The sequence below is a fragment of the Molothrus aeneus genome, chromosome 5 (assembly GCF_037042795.1).
Source record: "Molothrus aeneus isolate 106 chromosome 5, BPBGC_Maene_1.0, whole genome shotgun sequence".
NCBI lineage: Eukaryota > Metazoa > Chordata > Aves > Passeriformes > Icteridae > Molothrus > Molothrus aeneus.
Window position 1 is genome coordinate 17,078,157 of NC_089650.1, and position 23,022 is coordinate 17,101,178.

The 23,022-nt window shown below is 43.5% G+C and overlaps 1 protein-coding gene across 1 annotated transcript in view; it reads left to right on the forward strand.

Annotated features, from left to right (window-relative positions):
- Positions 1–23,022, forward strand: part of ABTB3 (ankyrin repeat and BTB domain containing 3) — a 163,677-nt gene that overhangs the window by 103,974 nt on the left and 36,681 nt on the right. Inside the window, exons 3-4 of the mRNA XM_066550567.1 lie at positions 2,778–2,982; positions 13,493–13,645. Of these exons, the coding sequence (XP_066406664.1) occupies positions 2,778–2,982; positions 13,493–13,645 (358 nt within the window). The remainder of the gene's footprint in view (positions 1–2,777; positions 2,983–13,492; positions 13,646–23,022) is intronic.

Genomic DNA, 23,022 nt, shown 5'->3' on the forward strand with positions numbered 1-23,022 from the left:
CTGCTGTGGAATAGAACAGAGCGGTGATTCCTGTCCTTCCTCTACAGCTCTGCCCAGCGGGTAGCAGTATAATGGGGCTTTTTATGCTTGCTTACTGTTCTCTGTGAAGCTCAGTGTTTTTCAGGTATTGATTATTTAGGCTTTGAGTTGACCTGAAGAAGTAAGTCAAATTATTGGTAAAGAAATCTTACAATAATTGTTAATGTAGAAATTATTTCAGTTGTGACCAGAGAAAGCATAGCAAAGGCAAAAGAAAGATCTAAGCCATCAGTTCTTGGTATAATGTCATTAAGTGAGACTTAAATATAAAAAGCATTAATTTAGCTTTAATGGTATGAATTGGTTTGGATTTTTTAGGAGGCGCTAGAGGAAATACAGCATAAAAGGATGAACTCCTCGTCCTATTGATGGATTGGAGCTTCACCTTTCAGCAAGACTTGAGTTCCTCCAGGCTTGCATCAGCAGTGATGCTTAGCTGCCTGTCCTGCTCACATCATTCTTGCTTCTGCTTTCCCTTCTTATTCACTGTGCAGCTTCCTCTGGTCCTGGGCGTGTCACTGAGGTCACATCACTCCAGCGCTCAGGGAGGATGGGATGAAGTAATGCTGCTGCCAGAATCTGGGCCGAAATTTCATCCTAATTTTTATTCATCATTCATGACAGAAGTCAGAGGCATTCTCTAGAGCCTGCTGTCTCAATCCACTGAAATGAGACTGGCTATGTGCTAAACTTTACCCACGTTCTTCAGTGCTGTAATGGCTTGGGTTTGAAAGGCTGAATTTAGTGTGTGTCTCCCTTTTTCTCTGCCTTTGCTATTATTGTTAAAGCTGCATGTTGCAGCCAGCATTTCTATGCAATTTTTTTTGCCTTCTGGAGAAAAAGGGGGAAATTTAATATCAACAAGGCTGCTAGCAGTTAAATTGGTCTGTGCTAGACTTGGCAGTGCACATTTGCTGTGACTAGAGTGAGCTGAGTGAAGGAGGTCCCATAGTTTCCTGCTGCTTCTGGTTGTCTGCAGATAGCCTTGTGCAGGACTGGGGCGTCATCTCAGAGGCACATCTGTTTCTTCTGCAGACCTGATCCTGCATACTTTCCACATGCATAGTTTCTCTTGGAAATTATGAGCATGCAAGGCTGCAAGATTGGTCCTATCATGGCAATTTCCTGGCAGAGGGAAAAGATGGAAGCTATTTTTAAATGAAAGCTTTGAATCAGAAGAATATTGCAGAGTGAAGCAAAAAATATGTGTCAAAACCCTGAAATCATGGACTCTGCAGTTTCCTCATGCCAGTGGTTTTCTTCTCTTCATGGTTTTAAGGCTATGTTTTTGGAGGATTGGGCTGAGATTTTTAAGTGAGACATTTCTGTTCTCCCTGGTACACATTATCACTGCAGCAGCAGCATTTTCTGTGTGAGTCAGGCTGGAGAGAGGTGTTCAAAGGGGTGGGACTTTGCAAAAACCTGTAGTTCAGCCATGCACACGGTTCTCCTTTAAGTTTGCTCAGGAGTTCATTATTTATCCCCCCACAATTGGTTTTATGCTCCTACCTTGGTGAGTACATCTTAAACTTTTTTCTTCCAAATTTGTGCTCAGTGGTCACTTGGGAAAAACAAGTAAGAGAAAGTGTATGACTTCTTAACAGTGGAAAATTATGTCCTCTTTTTCTCATCACTTGCTTTTGTATAGCTTAAGAATCACCCAAAGGGCTCTTGCTCAGATTTTAATTTAAAACAAACCAACTGATTTGATTCGAGATCCTTATTTCCCCCAAAAGCACTCTCAGAGTGATTTGAACATGTGAAAAAAAGGCAGTTTAAACCACAATTGTTTCCCTGCCTTTGATAGAGTGGTCACTAGTCAATAGACATAAAAGTCACTGCCTCGGAGAGACGTGCTTTAGTTAATTAGTTACAATCAGTGTTGTGCTAAGAGACTGCACTGCTGCTTGCCCATGTATTTGCTTGGTAATCTCACTTGCTGGCTTTGCTCATCCCATTCCACATGTTGTGGTAGATTCCTATATCTGCCTTGTGAGGAAGGGAGTGCCCCAAACTAAATTGGTGTAGGGGGGTGATGAGAATCTTCCTCTTTGTCCTCCTCTGTGCTCTGGAAACCTGGGGGGCCAGGTGAGCCTACTTCATAGGTTTTGTTTTTCTGCTAACATGAAGTTTTCGAGGCCTAGCCTGGACTTAAAAAATTAATTTTGGTTGCACATTCATAATATTATCTTTTAGCAATATTTTTCCCTTTTTTTTCTTCACCCACATGCTCATTCACATCCTCCTGCAGTGCTTTGTGTGTTATCTGACTGCCTCCTTCCTCATTCCAAGGGGCTGGATTTCACTGCCCTTCTGACCAGGAGCATGCAGCTTCTGGTGGCACACTGCATGGTCATTTTTTGGGGCTGTGGGGTTTTGGTGTCCTCCAAAGGCTGCTGAGTAGGTAACTGTGATCCTGGCTCAGCATGTCATCTCTCATGGTGGTGCTGAGATGGGCCAACCTGATGTTGCCCACACCACCATCTTTGCAAAAACACATCTCCTGCAGGCCTTTGTGGGCTTGTTTGCAGCCTGGGTATGTCACACCACACCACGTAAACCACCAGGAAAAGTTCAGCCTGGTGATGAGTAACGCCCAGAATCCTGTCCTACCCCCTGCTGTTTGCATATGTGAGGTTAAATGGAAGGGAAGACCACCCCAGCCTGCCTTTCAGTTTGCAACTCAGGAGAGGCAGCTGAACAGCCTGGCATTCACCTGGCTCTTGCTTTTTTTCCAGGTGACCTGGTGTCTCGAGCAATGCACCACCTGCAGCCCCTCAATGCCAAGCAGCACGGGAATGGGACACCCATGCACCAGAAGCAGGGATCCTTCTACTGGGAGCCAGAGGCCCTGTACACCCTTTGCTACTTCATGCACTGTCCACAGATGGAGTGGGAAAACCCTAACGTGGAACCCTCGAAAGTCACACTGCAGACTGAGAGGTAAGAGCCTCTGCACGGTGCTTGGTGTTGTGGTGAGGATGTTTTGTTAATAAATCAGCCTGGCTGGCTAATTGCTAATTACAGCCTGCATGCAAGAGGCCGTGGAGCAGTCTGCTTCACTTTGGGATCACCTCCCTGAAATCTGCTTCTCTCCCCGAAGTGCTGCGTGGCTGAACCAATATATATCAAAAGTGACACCCAGTGGCTACAGACAGCAAATTGGTTCCAGATGTGCTTGGGAGAGATTTCCTTTTCCTTTCGTTGTTGCTCAGCTATTCTGTGTTTCGGAAAAGAAAATGAGAACTTCTATTTCTGGCCTAGCAGGTTTGGGTTTAAATGTGTTTTTTTCCCCTGCGTGTTAATAGGGCTCAGCAGCTGTGACTGGGGAAGTGGAAAATGAATAGAGTAGTGTGTGTAGAAAGGAGAAGTCATTAAAGACGGTGGGCTCCTGCCGCACTGAGTAACGGGGCACAGGAGTGACCTCGGGGCTGCCCTGGCCAGGGATCTGGCAAGTGCCAGCTGTGCTGCTCTTCTCCCTGCTCCAGGGATGGGCAGGGCCGGGGAGCTGTGCCTCTGGCCCTGTCCTGACTCAGGGTCTGATGTAAGGTGAGAAGGAGATGCCTCTGAAGCTGGCAGGCTGCGTGGCCAGCCCAGGTGGCAGATTGCTGACCAAGAAAATAAATCCCTCTCCCAAGAAAAGCCCAGCAAACCCTCTTTTAAAACATGTCTCCAGCTGTGTGCGAGGGCACACTCTGCTGCTTCCCTGCCACACTTTTTCACCAGCCCTAAACCAGGCAGCCTCAGTACAGAGATGAGAGGAGTGGCTGGTTTGATGCTGGATATGAATTTTTAGGATGGGTATTGTGGTGATGCAAATGCAAAGCTGGTTTGTCAGGCTGGGCTCCACATTTACATCCCAGAGAATGTATGGCAGTATACATGTGAGCCAAACTCCGATCTGCACATACGGGGCTTAGCTATTGTTGCAGGATGAAGTCTGCATCTCAAAAGCAGTATTTGAGGGTCTCATTGTGTGTGTACTTGTAAATGGTATATAATATGATATCTTAATTAAAATACTTTTTTATTAGTTGCAGAAGAGCATACAAAATGAAATTCTGGCATTAATGATGTTACTGGGAATTTTGCCATTTGCCTTTGGATGGCATTTTGTTTCTTTTCAAGTTTGGGTCGCTCTGTGAGCATGTTGTCACTTTTTGTTCTGTTATTTCCAAAGTATGAAAAAAACAAGGAGGGAAATGACAAGAATACAGAATTTTCTCTATTTTTAAAATTGTTTTTTATTTCATTATTTCATCCAGTCTTGCTCTTTTAGAAGGCCTAACTCATGTCCAGGAGTGGTTAGTATGCACAAAAAATTTTTTTGAAAATTAGAATATACTCTCACCTGATCTGTAGTTCTCATCTGTGGGAATAATGCCACTGGAACCAGAGGAAATAGAGGGGTGAATAAAGCTAAGCGTCTGGTTTTGTAAGATTTCTTCAGACTACTGTGCAAAAGCGAAAAAGGGTAGGAATATTTGGAAAACCACTCTCAGCATTTGTTGTAATAGGTTTTCCTTTCTCTGAGGTTGCCTTAATACATGTCCTCTTCATTAGAACCCTAGAAATGCTGATTATTTAAGGCAATTGTTCTTCCCTTTATTTTGAGCCCTGCTCTGGCAGGGTGCCATCGCTTGACAGGGCAGTGGCTGAGTGTGACGTGCGGCGAGGGCCAGAGCAAGTACTCGGTGTTATTGCCAAGAGCCTGTGGTCACCTGGGCAAAGAGCAGATTAATCTCCTGCTGCCTAATCAAACATGCATTAGTACTTAGTGCCGGAGTGGGAATGGTGAAGGGCTGAGTGTGAGCCTGGACATTGCCATAGGGCTGAGCTCTGGAGTTTCACCAGCTGGATGGAACCACCCTGTGCTGCTCGGGATGGAGAACAGTGAGGCTGACTTATCAGTAGTGCTCTGAGGAGCCTTCCTATCCATTTCCCATATTTTGTTTTTTTTTACAGGCAGTCATGCTTTGTGGTCCATGATGTATCTCTGATGGTTTTGTTTCCATGATGGGGTTTTGTGAGTTGCAGGGAAATGGCTTTGTTAAACATGACACTTTTACATGCAAAATATTTGCAAGATTTGTGACATATCTGTTGCTGTATTTGCTCTCCAGCTGCAGCAATTGCTTTTATTTTGTAAGAAGCCCAGAAGGAAGCAAGAAGGTCCAGGCATCTTTCCCCATCCTTGGCCTCTCTGTGTCCCTGCTGGTGCAGAGAAGCCAGGACAGCGTGGATCTGGCTGTAGAGGCAGTATTTTCATGAAAGAGAGGTTGTCCTTGGCTCTTTGTGAAACCAACCTGGCTACTGTCTTGGCCCCCTCCTCCCTGACAGTGCAAGCCCAGGCTTGAGAGGATTGTGTGATGCAGCCAAAGAATTCTCACAGCACTTTCAAGGCTTGATGGAACCATGAAACCATCCTGTTCTTCCTACTCATCTCCAGCCCACCTGGATTTTGGCTCTGAATCAGGCTGAGCTGCAAAGGCTGTACATGTCCTCCTGTGCAGAGGCTGGATATGAGAGGGGAATCCAGTATGGTGACATTGCTGCCTGGCTTGGCACTTTCCAGCTCAGAAAACAGTACCTCCCTCAGAGCCTTGGGGGACACATAAAAAGGGATTTTTACCTTTGAGTAAATCCGGCACTTCGTTTCTAGGGAGCATTTCTCTGTGTTTGCTCTTCATGGAATTAAAGAAATGAGAATGCAGTATATTTTCAATCGCGTTTATCTTTACAGAAAATAAAAGGGAAAAATTATTATATAGTGAAACTCTTGTGGTGGGGGGAACTGCTTTCATGGGAGGAGGAGGAGTGGAGAGTGGCCAGAATTGCTTAGAAAACCTGGAAAATATTCCCCACTTCCTAAATTCTGACAAATCCAACAATAAGATAGATGCGTGATCCCCTTCCACCCCAAACTCATATTCCTTCAATCTGGCCACGTTGGCTGAGACTCACTGGTTTTTTGGCAGCCAGTACTGCTGACCCTGGATACCATGTAAAAGGCTATTTTGTCAGGCATGGAGGTACAGGGAGAGGGTGGACCTCTTTGTGGGGTCCCCTTTATCTATTGCACCCAGCTGGGATGTGCTGGAGCCATTTATCTTGTGCTGGGTGTTGCCTACAAAAGCAGTGCTCCTCCAGTGCTTCCACTTGCAGGAGGCTGCAGATTATTTAGGTTTGTGATTCTTTTGCTTTCCTGGGAATTAAAAAAAAAAAAAAAAAAAAACCAAAAAGAACTGTAGATGAGGGTACTGTTGGTAAGATTTCTTTCTTGCAGTTTCTAGCTTAAGAAAAAGATCTGTCCCGTGGTTATGTTTGGCTTGTTAGCCCCTATAATGCTTCCAAAATTATTGCAAGTAATTTCTTAAGCACCGGAAAGTGCAGAATCTGTAGTAGCAGATTGTGTGATGTTGTTTTTCCTTAAGTGGTTCCTTACCCACTTTTATCCACAGCTGTATTGACAAAGTCCTCATTACTTCCTAACTTGCTGTGTCCCCCATTAACAGCTCATTGAGAAGCTGTGGCTCAGCATCTCAGCCAGTCCAGAACCACCCATTAATTCTGCTCACAGGCAGCCAAGTCCCTTCTCCAGTGCTTCCTCTGCTGCTCCACCTTAGAGGAGCATTTTATCCCCTGGCAGCTGTTAGCTTTTCTCCTCCAGTCTTAATTGAATTGATAGATATGTGTCTGGTTTTAACCTTCTTTTCACTTTACCTTAACTATTATTCCCTCTGTGGGGAGCAGTCCCTTAGGAAACTCCCATGGGCTGTTATTGCTTACTTTTCATCTTTCTGCCTGCTTTGCACGCTTACATGGACACACAGAGAAAAAGATATATGTTCCCTGCACACGCATACACCTGCAAATTGTAGATTGTGGTCATTCATTATTAATGGAAAGAGTTTGGGTTGCCTCAATTTTGTTTCTTGCTTTGACTAGCTATTGGTGTAGCTGGCTAATTAATGTGATGCAGCTCCTCTAATGAGAGGAGTGTTCCATGCTATTAAAATAACTTTTAAAATAACTTTAACTCTTTCAGAGCATTTTTGTAACTGCTACAGCAGTTATAAAGATTATACCTATAGAAAAATTTCAGTAAGAAAACTGGGGAAACATGTCCCTGGTTTAAATTATTCTGTAGTACAGACTCCCTGGCTAGGTTAGTCTCCAGCAAAGACCAGAAGAGAGTGGAGAGAGTGTGAAGAATGCTAATGAAAAACAAGTAAAGCACTGGGAATATGGAAGCCCTGCAGTGAAAACTGAATGAACCTGCATATGCAGAAGGGATTACACATGCTTGGTGTGCCAGTATGCCATAGCCCCATGTAACCCTATCTATTTTTATCCACTGTTTGATTGGAAACTTCACATAGTAAAGCTGTAACTTTGCTGAAGTCAAAATTGAGAGCAGGGTTGATTGGACTTGGAACCACTGAAAAGAAATCCCAATGCATCCTTACCTAAGTCCTCTAGATTTGCATGCTATATATCAAACTTCCCACTTCCTAGAAATCCCTTCAGCAATGTTATTGGAGCTGCCTGCAGCATGTGAGATGGCACATGTTACAAGAAATAGTTCAGGCATTATTCGTGGCTTGGCTGTTACACGGCAATATCCTTGCTGAGCTGGGTCTGTATTCTACATCTCTTTTATCAAGCTGGACTTCTGCTGTCCATGGGATGGCCGTAGGATTTTTTAAATAGAGGAAACTGCATGCAGCCCTGTGAGAACTGCATGGTATCCAGGCTGTTCTGTGCTGCACTCTGAATGCTGTGTGTCCTCAGGGATTTATGCCATTGCCAGTCGTGTCAAATCCGATGTCCAACCTGCCAGTGAAATATTCGCCTTTTGTGGCTGCTGGCTGAGTCATCACTTTGACTCAGTTGTGTTTCAAGTCTTGGCCATTAATGTTTTTAATGCAGAAGAGGTAACAGGGACAGCTCATTCCAGCCCCGGATGTGGGTTCAAAACCCATGATTTGCAGATCCCCATTTTTGGACTTTGGAGCACCGATGTCTTGATGCACAAAAGCCAAAGGATAAATCCTTCTTCTGCCTAGGCAGGTCTCATGTGGCTCCTGTGAGAGCAGAGAGGTTTGATCCTTCAGCCTGAACAAGATGCAGAACTTGCTACTTAGGTCACCCTTAGCTGGGCTTCTGGGGTGGCAGAGCAGCTGTGTAGTGTAGAGTGGCTGCATGAGCTCACATGGAGCATCAGCTGGCACTGCTGAGTTTCTGGGAAGGATTGGGACTGGCAGCTTTTTGAGGGCATCAAAAAGTATTTGCTCTCTCTGAAGACAAGTACTTTATGGTGTAACTGTAAATGAGATTTGCACCCCAGAAACCCATCTGAAATGCATGCTCTACATTGGAAAAAGCCATATTTTTCTATCGTTCAATAATGCTAAAAATGGACTAGCATTGCATATGTATTTTCATCATATGTTCCTAATGAAAACTTGTCAAAACTTAGGATGCTTTTCAATTCATATATTGGGATTTTCTTTAAAAACCACCCATGAAAACAAAAACAAACAAATGTAAAGAACTTTTTACGATGTTAAAGTTGCTGACTCATATCTGCAAGAAAAAACATCTCCCTACCTTTAGCTAGAAAGGCTTTTTTATGTAAAAGTACAGCCTTATGCTTCTGAGAAGCATCTTTAACTTTTACTTGGTAGCTTTTGCAAATTTAAACAGCAGCGACCTCTGTGTACCAATTTGCCTGTTGTATCCATAAAGGTTGGCAGTCAGCAATCCTTGGCTGGAGTGAGAGAAGAAACCCCACACATACAGCACCACCACCCTCCTCAGTAGCCAAATGATCCTGCAAACATCGTCTGAAGCAATTGTAGCAATTGAACCAAGTTAGAGAAAGATCAGGTCTTTCAGCTGTGTCCCCTTCACAGCTGGGAAGCTGAGGCAGGGACAACAGGAGATAGCTGTGGGAATTCACATCCCAATAGGATTATGCCTCGAGGATTTCTCTCTTCCCATTGTGACTGTAAAGCCAGTCCTCTCCCTAAAGTTTGATTTAATACAGGCAGTGAATGAGTGCATGTGTGGGGCAAGGGCTCTGTTGGTGTCTGGAGAAGAGCAGTGTGAAGTGCCCCCGGAAATAAAGAGACTGTTGTGCTGCACTTGAAATGATGATTTTTTCCTTGGAGCACTCTGATTGTCTGGGAATCTCTCATGTGCACTGATGAGCTCTGGGACCTGGAGCACACTGTAGGCTCTGCTGGGAACGAGGGGCTGGTGGCCCATCCAGGGTTTGTGAGCCTGTGTTAGGAGCATTCAAAGGTGATGAGTGTTCCTACTCTCTGTACGGGAGAGGGAGCAGCTGGTGAGGGGAAGAACTGCTGGAAATCAAGGAGAGAGTGGTTGTGTGTAGTGGCCCTGCTCTGGGCAAAAGGTGGACTGTGAATCTGGTCAGCAGCCAGCAGGAATTTTGCACCCTGCAAAGATGGTAGGAACTGTGGAAAACCAGGGCCAGAGATTATTTGGAGCTGGAATTTGTCAGAGTGCTGGCCCTAGTGCTTTGCAAATCTGGCATTGCAGCAGCTGGTGTCCAGACAGGAGCTTCATCCATCTTCTCACAGACCCATGCAAAAATAATGAAGCATCCTATTGCATTTTATGGTGCACAATTTCTCATGGTCTTCCACCTGACAATTTCTCCTGTTTACATACAGGTAGACTGCTACCATAACAACAATAACAATAACAGTACTACTACTACTGCTAATAATAATGGAAAAGCCTGAGTTATTGCATATGCATGACAGGATTTTTAATACCTCAGTGTGCCAGCAGGCGAGGGAGGGGGAGTGGTGGGCAGCCCAGGAAGGCTGTGTGTGGCTCTGGAGGGAGTGCAGGCTTTAGGGAACCCCTCTTATGATTACATTTAGGCTCCCCCCTGCAACATCTGCTTTTCTGATGAGTCATTCTGTAATTCAGAGTGCTCTGGAGACATCAGCCCCAAAAAACTGAGATAAGTTGGAGGTCTGATGGTGTAGGGAGGGGTTGTTTGCCCCACTCTAGAGGGAGGGTGCTGGCAGGAAGCTGCAGTGTGTGAAGGCAGTGAGGAAGAAGGACTTCTGATAGCCAGCACAGTGAGGACTTGTCCCTTGTGGGGCAGTGCCAGCAGGGTGTTGCTACCTGCAGATGTTTTCAAGGCATAGGAGCTTAGAGGACTTTGAGCTGTTCAAAAATAGATGTGAGAGGAGTGCTGGGTGGCAGGAGGGAACAGGAGAGGATGCTGCCTGGGAGGAGGAACCAGGGAGGTGAGGCTTGGTGGGGCACTCATAATTGTCTTTTCTGATGAAAAAGGAGAAGGCATGCCCCAAGAGGAGCCAGCTGCCCCCTTGCCAAGGGCAAGGAGACAGGGCCCAGAAGGGTCCAACCCTTTGGGGATGTGCTTTGTGTTGGCCTTCCTCTCAGTTCTTGTGTGTGGGATGCGAGTTGCTCTGTGCAGAGACCTCTCCCTGCATCCTGATCTGGCATATTTTTCCATTTAGACATTTAGACGTGAGCTCAGGAAAATACAAGTCTGTGCCAAAAAGCTTTTTTTTTCTTTTTTTTTTTCTTTTTTTTTCAAGCCCTTACTTAACTTTAAACTGCATGGAATTAGAGGGTGGAGCATGCATTTAAAGTTAAGCACAGGTACAGAGAAGGGCTGGAGGAGGAAGTTAGAGCACTCACTCACCTGCAGCCCAGGTAAAGTGCCTGTGCAGCAGCTGAGCTGCTCTTGATTTCCCATATCTTTCAGGCAGAATCAAGCTGAGCACCATGGTTAGATTAGTTTAATTAAGGCATGTGCTTCCAAAGCATGTAACTAGATGACTTATGTGCTCTGTGTCTGCTCTGGAGCACAAAATTACTGAATTCTCCTGGTTGGTACCTGCCTTTGTACCAGAGATAAATCAGTGTATATGCCAGTGATGTGATGCATTTGGCTAACCCATTTTCACACAGTGCTGTTTGAAAAGTGAAATATTTCTTGCAGATGTCACATTGTCTTGTGGATTATCACACCCTTATAACTCTGTGTTCCTCTTTCCTCTTTGGCACACAAGCAGTATTTAAAAGAAAAAACCCAGCCCTTCACATGGTGCACAGATTCTTGGAGGGTATTTTTAACCTATTGCACTCAGCCATATTTGGTTCTCTTCTCAAAATACAAATTTCCTGACATGCTGAGATATGCAGTGATGATTTTTTTTCCCTCGGAAAAAGGAATGTAATATGTTGTGAGCAAACTCCATATCCTCATCTAGGGACTGAAATTGGACTTTATAGAAAATTTCCCTGCTTCTGCAGAACACTGATTCCCTTTCCTCTTGGGATTTATTGCACCAAATAGCCATGCTCACTTCTATTTCTCTGGTGAAATTTGCAAGACTGGGAAGGGGATAAAGATGCAATTTTATAGTGCAATTATCTGAGTTCCTGTAAATATTTTTATTTGCTCTGGTCCTTACTATGGTGGGGCAGATTTCTGAGTTTCTGTCCTGCACAAGAGGAGGAAAACGTGTGAACCTCTGAGCCCTCTGTTCAGCCTCAGCTCTCTGCTTTTCTGTTTGCCCAGCAGATGTTACAGGAAGGCAGTGTACAAGCCTTTCTTCATTTCTCTGATCCAAACTCTGTTCATTCATGCAAAACATAACCTTGAATTGAGTTTTCCTTTAATTTTATTCCTAGAACCAAGTTATATCTGTAACTACATGCAGTTTTACAGTGTGATTTGCCTCTCCCCTTCTGCTCAGACGCTCAGCAAGTGATGAAAAAACTCTTACTGATCACTTTTTCCCAGGTATTTTGTGCCTCAAAAGAGGGTCCCTTCTGCTCTGAAGATGACCTGGGAAGCAGTCACCTTCCAAGAACAAATACACCCCTGCTTCCCCTCTTTTCCTCCTCTAGCTCCCAGCACTCTCATGACAAATGAGCTGGGCTAGGAAATTGTTTTGTGTGAGCTGTGGGAGATGATCTTCTGTCCTTATCAGCCTCCTTATGTGGCCGTGGCAGGTCTGGGGAGAGCAAAAGCCTTGGAAACAAATGCAGCCTGGTCTTGAGGTGACAGTGATGTGTTGGAATAGAAAAACTATGGAAGTGGCAGCTCAGCCAAAGATGTAATATTTCAAAAAGAGGTTGTTCATTTACGTGCCTGTGAGATTTGGGAACCCAGTGTCCTAGGGAGAGTCAGTGGCCTCGGGGCTTCTTTGTCCTTCGGCACTTCTGAAGTCTCTCATCCCCCCTCAAGAATATTAATATCAGAGCTATGTAAAGCCAAGTCCTCAAAAAGGGAAATAAATGCATAAAGAGCTATAAATAGGAAAAGGATATTCCAGAGTCAACATCTTCTTAAATAATTTTTCTCAGGGTATAACTTTTTGAGGTAAAGTTGTACATTTAAAATGTAAAATATTTGCCTACTCTGCAGCTAATGCAGGCTTTTTTTCTCCCTTCCTCCATGAAAAGGGACCACAGAAGGAAAAGCAAGCAAGAGACTTGCAGTGACCTTCAAGGTGCTCAGCTGCAGTTATTTTATTAGTTTTCTTCTGAAACACAACTTGAAGCTATGGTTTTTACCTGTGGTTTGGCATCTTTCTCTTGGTTCCCAAATAATTCTTAGCATAGGTGGAGTGAACTATGTGCTGCGTGCTTCATGTCCAGCTTGGGCAGCTCTTGCTGGGACATGGTGCTGTCCAGGTATTGTGGAGTCAAGGACCATGTTTCTGATAGTGCTCAGACTTTGTGAGGGTGTGGCCCAGAATCCCAACATTGACTTTTGGGGGCACTTTCATATGTTTTTTTGGCAGAACAGCTGACACCCGAAAGCGTAGCAGTTTGATACTGCTAAAAGTGAGACCAAGCAGTCTGGTTTCTGATTTCTGACCTCGCTCACAGCTAACCTTCACTTTAGCTGCAAAATCCCCCACTTTCAGCACTGAGCACAAGGTACCCATTGCATCGGCAGGAGATGCTGGAGACTTCCTGGGGCATTCCCTCTCCATCCTTGGCATCTCAGTGTTGGGGCATCCCCTCTCCCTACCCAGGCCTGTGCATCAGCCAGAGCAGGACGTGGTCCTGTGCCAGACTCCTGTCCTCTTTTTGGGATTGCACCATGTGAAGGATGGGAGGAGAATTTGCCAGTTGGGTGCACTGACCTCGTGGAGCCCCATGGATGAGCATGGCTCATAAATCTCACTCTCCAAATAGTCCTGCCCTGGAGACAGGATGAGACATCTTGATTTAGACCTATTTGAAAATTGCTGAGCTGGTTTGCTCTCCCATTCTTTCCTTATCCTTCTCTCTGTACATATTGCCATTCTCCCACATATATGCACACGCACACACCCTCACCCCCCTGCTCTCTGCTTGTCTCTCTACCTGTGACTGTGATGCTGCTCGTGTGCCTTGGCACTGATGTTTGTGTGCTCCGCAGGCCGTTCATCGTGCTGCCTCCGCTGATGGAGTGGATTCGGGTGGCGGTGGCTCACGCGGGGCACCGGCGCAGTTTCTCGGTGGACAGCGATGACGTGCGCCAGGCGGCCAGGCTCCTGCTGCCGGGAGTTGACTGCGAGCCCCGGCAGTTGAAGTAAGTGCCCGGGATGCAGATCGGCTGCTTTGTGCAGAATGTGTTTCTCTCTCCTGGGGAGCGGCGGGCGGGCACAGGGCTCTGTTGTTGCTGGGAGGCGCAGGGATGCTCCGGCGCTCACCGTGTGTGTTGCAAAATCAGCTCCTGGTATTTGCTCACATCGGTGGATAAGCTGGTTGCATAGTAATGGGTGCCTGACTATCTCACAGCTCGATCGAGCCCGCAATCTGCTCATCAGAGCTTACATGGTGGTCTTTCTTTGTTTTTTTTTCCCCTCTTCCTATTAGGTTCTGCTTGTTAATGAGGGGCTGAAACCTTCTGCTAATTGTCTGATTCATGTTGCTTTGCTATAAAATACTGAAATGTAATTGGCAGGGTTGCAGATATTTTTCAGGGCTTTGTTTTCAGCATTAATGCTTAAGGGCACATTTAAAATTAGAAGTAAGACTACTTCTTAGAGTAAAATTGTATTTTTCATGCTAATGTCAACTCAAATTACAGCCTAGATAATTTGACTTTTTCATGTATCAGATGTGACCTTTTGGTTTTCTAATGAAGTCTTAAAGTATTTATTGCCAGGATATATTTTTAATGTCTGTTTTGCCTGATTATTATGTACTTGGATAAAAGTATGTTCTAGGACTGTTCTGGAGTCAAGAATATGTTTAGTTTTGATGTTCGTATGAATAGGCATTCTGAATCTGCCAAAGCAGAAATGATTCACTGCTATTCTAAATATGTACCAAAACCCCAACTTCCAGCAGTCTGCCTCTCAATACAGCAGTAGATGCATTCTTTCCTGCAACACAGAAAGCAGAGGGCTGATTTACATGATTAGCTGTGACCTGCATGGGAGCAGCTGCCTTCTCTTGACTCTGGCCTTGACGTGCTCTTTCACCAGAGAGTATAATACTTCACTTCCTGATCTACATAGGCTTTTTATAGTCACAGCTATTTAATTTTTAATTGAAAAAAATATATGGAATTTAAAAAGCCATATCATGAGCATTTCAGATTTCAAACCTTGGCTGTAATTGCTTCCCTTTGGTGTGCCCACCATGGCCCTCATTTCCAGAAGTGCTGCATTCTGTGTCCCTGCTGACATGTCAGGACATACAGATACAGGTACTACACTGTCTGAAGACCTGGTACTTGGATCTGAAAAGGCACAATTAATTTAATACCTCTCCAAGTATTTAGGTAGGATTGCAAATAAGGCAGTAATGTTTCTATTCTATATGCTCTATCTTAAAAATTAAGGTAGATACAGTAAAATACCTGTGGTTAAAAAAAACCCCCACAATATACGACCCAAAATTTTATTTTGATGGTGTGTGTGTGTGTGTGTGTGTGTGTGGGCATGTATACACATATGTATAAAAAAAATCTTACCAACTGTTATACAATTTTAGTTTTTTATTAGGAAGTTTCAGAATAATTTGAACTTGTGGAGATTTGTATTATACTGCAGAAGAATGTATTAATCATGGGGAACAAACCAGCACTTAAAGTTGCCATCAAGAATTAATTTCATAAAGAATACAAATGATAGTTGCCCTGCTTGTCTTAAAAGTGGGAATGAGCCTGAAGAGCATGGCCTGAGATTGATCAGATGAGAATGAAAAGGGAAAACTATTCCTGAGACAAATTCTAGATTTTAGAGACTAGTCTTTGCAGTGTGCCTGTATTTGACTGCAGGGGCTGGATTCATCCACTGATGTCCCAATATGACAATCTCTGTGCTGTGCTGGCAGATGAGTGTTCGTGTACCTTGGGTTTTATTTTGAGGTCTGTGCCTACTGCTGGTGTAGTGCAGCAGGTTCTTTGCTGCAAATAAGTCCCTGGCTGCCTGTAATCCTGAGATCAAAAGGAAGACTGAGCTTTTCTGAAGAGCAATGTGAGTCATCAGGATGTTAATTTGGAACTTTGCAGCCTGTATTTTTTTATTTGTATTCAGCAGACCCTCACCACTCCTGAGTTTCATAAGCCAACATCAACCCTTCATTCCTTCCCATTAGGGAGGGTGACTTTGCAATTTTTAACTCCTCAAGGAGCATCAGTTCCATAAATTTTAACCCTGGGGGAGAGAATACAACAACTTTGCAGCGGATGGCTTTCCAAGTTAGCTGCATGACAGATGGAAGCTGGAGGATTTTAAGTGCTAGCTTGATAAATTTTGTGACTTCCATGGGAAAGGTTTATTAAGTAGAACCTTGAAAATGGTTCAATTTCTAGGCTTTTTGTAGCATTCTTCTTTAGTTCCTGAAACACAGAGACCTGAAACCAGAAGTTGCCATGGTCCCAGGTGACACTGCATCATTCCACAGTGTTGGTTCACAACCTGTCATTGCAAGTGCATAAAGCAAAATCAGCTTCCATGCAGCTTCCATGGAAAAACATGCATATGGGGAGAGGGAGAGATTGGCAGGATCCCAAAGGCTATGAAGTTCAGGATCAGTTTGCATAAAACCCAAATGTTTAGCTTCTTATCTGAGCTACAGCATGGAGGTCTCCCTGCAAATCCATGTGACACTTCCTGGCATAATCACATACTCCAGCAGTGAGATTCCCATTCTGTGGCTTTGTAAATCATCCCTTCTTTCTTCCTGCCTTTCATTCCTCTCTTTTGCCCTTTTTCTGAGCCTTTTAAAAAAACCCATCACTTTAATTTATTGCAAGTTTTCCTCTTCTGAAAGAGGAGCTGCTCTTGCTCTGTGTAGAGGAGTGAGGGAAGCTGGAATCAGTCAGGAGCTGCTTGTCTCCTTCCTGATCTCTTTTCATTTTACAGGAGCAGATGTGCCAGAAAGTTTCTTCCTCTCGTCAGCTCTGGGAGATGAGCAGGGTTGTAAGCACCTTTCCCCAGGAGTGAAGGCTTTAGACAGTTGTTTCTACCGTTTGCAAGGAGTTGGTTTTCACAGATGGGTTCAGTGCTGGATGCACAGCAGCTCACTGAGACAGAAAGCCAAGTTGTGACCAGGATATTGTCACAGTGGGAACAGCACACCTATACCCACCTGAGGCAGCAGGATGTAGTCAGTTGAGGAGGCTCTCCGCTGACATGAATCATGAATAGGGTACTCTGCTACCTATTCTAGACCTTTTATTATTGAAGGCATGAAAGTAATTTGTTGTCTGAAAGGGGCCTGGTGGTAAAAACTATGTTGAACTGTCTTTCTATTGTAATAAGGTAGCATCACTGCTCAGCCTGCACAGGCACTATCTGGCTGCAAACAGATGTTGGCTTCTCCTCATCATCACATCTGCAAGGGGTCCCTTTCCCCTTGCTCCAGCTAAACACAAGAAGCTCTTTGCACATCTTTCCTTCCTCCATTCTGTGGGATGTTTGTTTGAAACAAACCCCAGTGTGTTAGACATGTGGTGGGGAGGATCACTGGTGCATGACTGCATCTGGGGGTTGGAGGCTGATGGCAGAGAAAGAGAGAGAGGGAGGAACATCCTGTGTTGCTCAGCTCAAAGGCTGCTGTGCCTTTTATCAGGGTCAGGGGCTTCATTTCTGGTGGCAATATATCGTGGCAATCCTGGAGGATGTAAAGGTGCTGGAACACCTGTGAGATGTGTCCATCAGTGCCAACAGAGGCCATCACCCAAGAACTTTAGTGAATACTTTGCCTCTGGTTTGGGGGGAGAAAGTCCTGTAGGAAAAGGAAAAACAAATAATAGCAACAGGGTTATGAAAATGGAAAAACAGTAATAAAAGAAGAGAAAATTATGCAGCTTAATGCACTCAAATCAGGATGACCAAATAACCTCAATTCCAATGATGAGAAAAAGCTGCCTCACAAAATCAGGGGGTCAGAGGGAAATATTTTTAACAAAGCCTGGAGTGATGCCATAACTCTAAGGATTAATAATAGTAATGCCCAACATTTGAAAAGGATGAGAAATGATCGAAGGAAAATTCCAGGCTGTTAGTGCAAGGCCTCTGAATGTTTTTTCAAGCAAAGACTGATTAAAGACATGTTGTTGAGGGAAAAATGGGATAAAATGTGACACAGATTTTCTAAAGATAGATCTTGCCAGGCTAATCTAATAACTTTTTTTGATAAGATAACTGATTTTCTACCCCAAGGAAATTCAGTAGAATTTCATCTCTTTGGACTTGACTGAAGATTTGATACAGTCCATGCAGGGATCTATTAACACAAGAAGATGGGGGTTAGTTAGGAAATTGGAAAGTGAGCAGAGGCTGGCTTCAAGAGAGGTGGCAAGGGCTGGGTTGGCTGAGAGGGGGTTGCAAGCAGGGACCTTCAGCTCTCATTCTTAAAAACTGGTAATTTTTAATTTTCAGAAAGGGTTTTGGCACAAATCATAGCAGTGTGCTCATGAAGTTAAAATTTGCTGATGCCATGATGCTGAGAGGCATTGTCCTGACAGAGGAAGTTTGGGAAATCATCCAGGAAAAAGTGGATGACCTTGAGGGCTGGGACAGAATAAATGGAATGAAATGCAGTTTTCCACAAATGGAAATGCAGTTCTCCACAAATTGAAGGCAAATGTATTTTTTAAATAAAAATACACAAACTGCAGTGTATATGTAACATATACACTATATATGCATCTTAATATATACTATGTTGAGAGCAGAGTATTGGAAGGGTAGTGGTAAAGGCTGTAGAGCAGTATTTAATCTCAGAATAATTGTAAACCACAAAAGTGGATTTTTCCTCAGCCATGAAAAAATAATTAAATGCATTTTGAATCTGCATTGGGAGAGGTATTACCAGTAGAAAGAGAAAAGTATTGGTGCCGCGTGAAGGTAGTAGGAAGTGATGTGGAAGCACAAATCCTGTGTCCTGGTCAAAAAAAAATATTCCCTTTGGACCAGGTAGAAAGAACTGGGCTGGGATGATTTGGTTTTTTAACAGAATGTTCTCATGGAGACAAACATGAAGAAAGTGGCTCATTCAGCTGAGCAGAGTGTGTGCTGAAGGAATCTGTGGCTCTTGTCCAGAAATACATCAGGAGTAGACACTTTGGAAGGAAAAATACACTATTTAAAGGTCAGCATGGACACAGAAGTATGTGAATATTAGCAAGTCATGCTAAGCTCAGGTTGAAGGTGCAGATGTACCCAAGCCTTGTTGCAGCATAGGGCCAGGTTTATTGACCTCCAGCCCCATGTGCTCCCTCAGCTGCTGCCCTTCGCAGGCTCACCTGAGGCAGGCTCACCCAGCACTCTGAGTTGCATTTGTAGCTGTGATCCAGAAAGATCTCTGGGCAAATACAGGGTCTGAGCACCTTGGAAAATCTGTCTTTAATTGAAAATCAGTCCTGATTTCCAATTAGCCTTGTCCTGGGAATACCTAAGTCTGCTTTTCTGTCTCGGACCATCCCTCTTAATGAAGGCACTCTAGGAAAATTGGATTATCACTCTCAAAAGTAAGTATTATTTGAACATCCATGGCTAATTCAAGAAAGTTTTCTTAAAACTATGGAAAGGGGAAAATACAGTGATGTAAAGGGAAGATTTGTTATTTTGTTGTTTTGGAGTCGTCTGTACCATTTGCTGTGTCATCCTACTCCTATACCACATGTGTACAATTCTGACTTGGAAGTGAAAGCAGAAGAGTTGCATTTAATGTTTTATTTATGTAAATCTTGTGCTTGTACTAGAACATGGAAATATAAATGGGATTTAATAGAGATTAGAAAACAGAAAAAAATATTTCCACTGCTCTTCCTTCTTTCTTAAAATCTGTTGGGTAAAGGAGTTGAGTTTCTGGAGAAAGTGAGAGAGTATAAAATTGCCAAGAAATTCTGCTATTTAATTAGATACAGCCACCTTCAAGTAAGAATGGTTAATGTTTGCCTAGTTTCTTAAATATCCTTGTTTTTCCTACAAATTTTCACTAATCTTTTAACACCAGCCATGGCTTTGCTGTAATTAGATACAAAAATGTGAGCAGTAGCAAACAAGCTACTTGACAAAATTCAGCAATCCCTTGGGACAGATGGTGCCAGCAGATGAAGGAAATTTTATTACTTAGAGTTAGAGCACAGGTTTTTGAGGTGAATCTCAACCTGTCCTGCCAAATGTCTGCTTGAAGACAGCAGTAATAAAAAAAATTATTGAAGGGAAGGACCTTGGCCTCATATTCTCCTTCAATTTTAGGGGAGAATACATTTGCATTTTTAGGGCCTTTAGGATCCAGCTTTCTTTTTCCCATTGCAAGCAATATCATTGCTGCTGTCTCATATGCTCTGTCCCTTTTATTGCATTCCTGAATGTCCCTGTACTACATTCCTGAATACAATAATCAGGATACAGATAACACACCATTTCCCACTCATTGGTGAAGGCTTGTGCTATCTATTTATATGAAAGATGAGTCTGTACCAAAACTTTCCTATGGCCCTGTGACCTTGTTCAAAATCTGAGCTCAGATTTAATTTTGAACATGGTTCCTGACCTATATACACAGAACTGGAGTATTAAGAGTGTTTTGAAATACAGATTGGGGTCCTGATTTGATAGTCACATCACTTTTTTAATGTATTTTCCAGTATTTGTAACCAGTTTATTCTCAGACCTTTGACAAGAATAAGAGTTGGGATAATAAACATTTGGAGTATTTTTTTCTTGTCTTAATTTAGCTCGTGATTAAAGTAAATGGAGATATTCTATTTCTGCAATAAAAAGTAGTGTTCTTCATCACTTTGATCAACATGTTTGTGCCTACATTTTCCTCTCTCCAAAACTGAAAATGCAAATAATTGTCTCAATATAGTATTTATATTGCAGTTCTATTAATATCAGCATTATAGTCCTTTGTAAAGCACCACATTGGAAAAAAAAAGTGCTCACAAATTTAAATCAAATTGTCTGCTGCTCCCACTCTTGTTTGTGTCTGTAGTCTCACTGAAGAGCCCCAGGCAAGGAACAAGACCTTTTTGTGCTATGGGCTGTGCAGGCCAGATCAAAACGGTGATCCATGATCCCAAGAAATTCAGCATTGCAAATGCATGTCTATTGCTGCCTAAAAGGCAACTCCTTCCAGGCTTCCAACTAGCTGAACTATAATTTCTGACTCAAGACCTCATTTATATTTAGGACAAACTGGATGAATTCTACAAAGCTAGAAAGATGGGCCTTATCAGTAGATTATCACTCTTTCAGTTGAAAGGGCTGGTGATGGAGTCCCAGGTGAACAAACAAGGGTTCTGGTGCTTGGCTGTCAGTGCAGTGATCTGCCCATTTGAGCCATGGAGAATGTTTGTCCTGCTGCTCGTCACAGACTGCACTCCATTTATTTTGAATCAACTGCGTCTACCAGTTACAATGGAAACACTTTGCCTTTGAATCATCCATTTTCCCAAACGTATTCAACCCATGAGTAACTTACTAAAGATCTGCACAGACTCCCTCTTAGCCAGTCGGAGTGAGAATGAAAAAAAACAACATCCCTTGTGTTTAAAGCACTGCTGTAGAAGTGCTACATTATGTTTTTGTGAGTTTGGGAAAAGAAAAATAATTTGCTGTACTGCTAGGACTCATTACAAATGAAGAAGATTATCTTTGACTCCTTTCAGGGGTTTGAGTACTTCAGAGTATGATGGAGTGTCATGGTCACCATGCAGTGTTTGACAGTGACCATTTGCAAATAATTAATGTTACCATGGCACTCCCCATATAAAGCCACAGTCCATTTAATTATGTGCAGTGGCAACACTGTAATGATCTTGAAGATAACTACTGTAGAGGCAGTATCTGTCAGGAATTAAAAGAGGACTTGGAGAAAATTGTATTGCATTGTGAGTTAAAAAATGTGGTCACAATTTTACTGCAAATGTACAATTGTGATAATTTCATTTGTTTCTAATTTTCCTTTATTTTTAAAGGCAATTGTTGGCTTGCTTCACACTAGGGAGGGGAGGGGAGTTGACAGGCTCTGTGATTGAACCCCAGAATTGGAGGAGTGAATTTGCTGTTGAGCACGAGGCCTATGATAAGTGTGTATTATTAATTCAAACATACAATTTCTCAATTCTGCGAATGAGAGCACTATGCAGTGGTGATGGTGGTGGTGCCAAGCAGCCTGCCCAGCCCCATAGGTGCTAAATAGGGAAGTTCAGAATTGACTGTATCTGTAGAGAGGGGTTATCAGTCTCAGAGGATGTTGGTCAGTCCTACTTTTGTCACTGTATCATCTCTGGGAGACCTCTAAGTTTGACCCAGCCAGCAACTGGTGTGGTGATGTCCTGCCATCCTGAGACTGTCCCTAGGTAGAAGAGGAGCAGAAAAGCACTGTCCCTCCATGATCCTTGGAGCATTGTTCCTCCCATCAGCCTTCCCAGCCCCTTTGATGAAAATGCACCTTTTCTGCAGGGCGAGGTCTTGGGGAAAGGATGACCTTTGTGAATGCTGATGGCTGGCAGACTCTGGCAACAAACCATGGTAGCCTTGGAGGGGACATCCTGCTGTTGGGCTGGTGTCAGCCTCCTGTGCACTTGGAAAGATCACAAAGACTTTTTGGCAAAAGGGCCCCATGCTGACAGTGCAGCTGGGGAGGGCTCCAGCTCTCCATGCACATATGCTCTGTTCCCTTGCTTAGCAGGCACAGACTAAAAAGTGACCCTTTGTATTTAGCTGACTTTACTTGTTCCCCGTCAGCCTTGTATTTCAAGCTTTTTCCCAGCCCTTTCCCACCTCTTCAGAGCTTGTCAGTATGTTTGCTTCAGTCCAAAGTGAAAGAGTCTCAAGTGGGTCAAGCCTGGGAGTATATCACTTCCTCTTTTTTTATCTTGCATTCTTTAATGCTTGTGGTTCTGGATGGTGTCCACGATGGAGCAGTGCCCCCTTACACAGTGTAATACGGAGCAGACACTTCTGCTTCTTTTTGGAATCAGTATTATGCAGTGAATGGTAAGAAGGAGAACTTGGGAGAAAATGCAGTGCTGTGTTGGCTTAGGTTTGATTTTTGATGGGTTTGGGTTTTTTTTAAAATTTTCCACTTTACATTTTTAAATGCGACAGCTCAGTCTGTCTGCCGTGCAATCCTCCCAGCTGGCCTTCTCCAGTGTTAAAAGTGATGCTGTGCTTTTCTATTTGCACTTGTAGCTCCTGATCATTTTTTGATGTCTCTTCACTGCTTTTTATCAGTACATGTTAAATCTCTTTTGCCTTAACTCATTAATCTCTCTGGCTTTTCGAGAAGTTGCTTTCTCTCCTCATGCTCTGCTCCTTTCCTTTGTGTCATGCTCCTCTTCTAATAAACTCAGCAGTTTGATCACTATCCAGTTTATTAGTCAACATATGGCAATACTCACAGTGGTCCTGTTAGGGGTATAAAAAAGGCAGTGTGCCACTGGTAGTGGTACTAAGTTGTGGTTTCTTGCTTTGTGGAACTTGGTCTAGC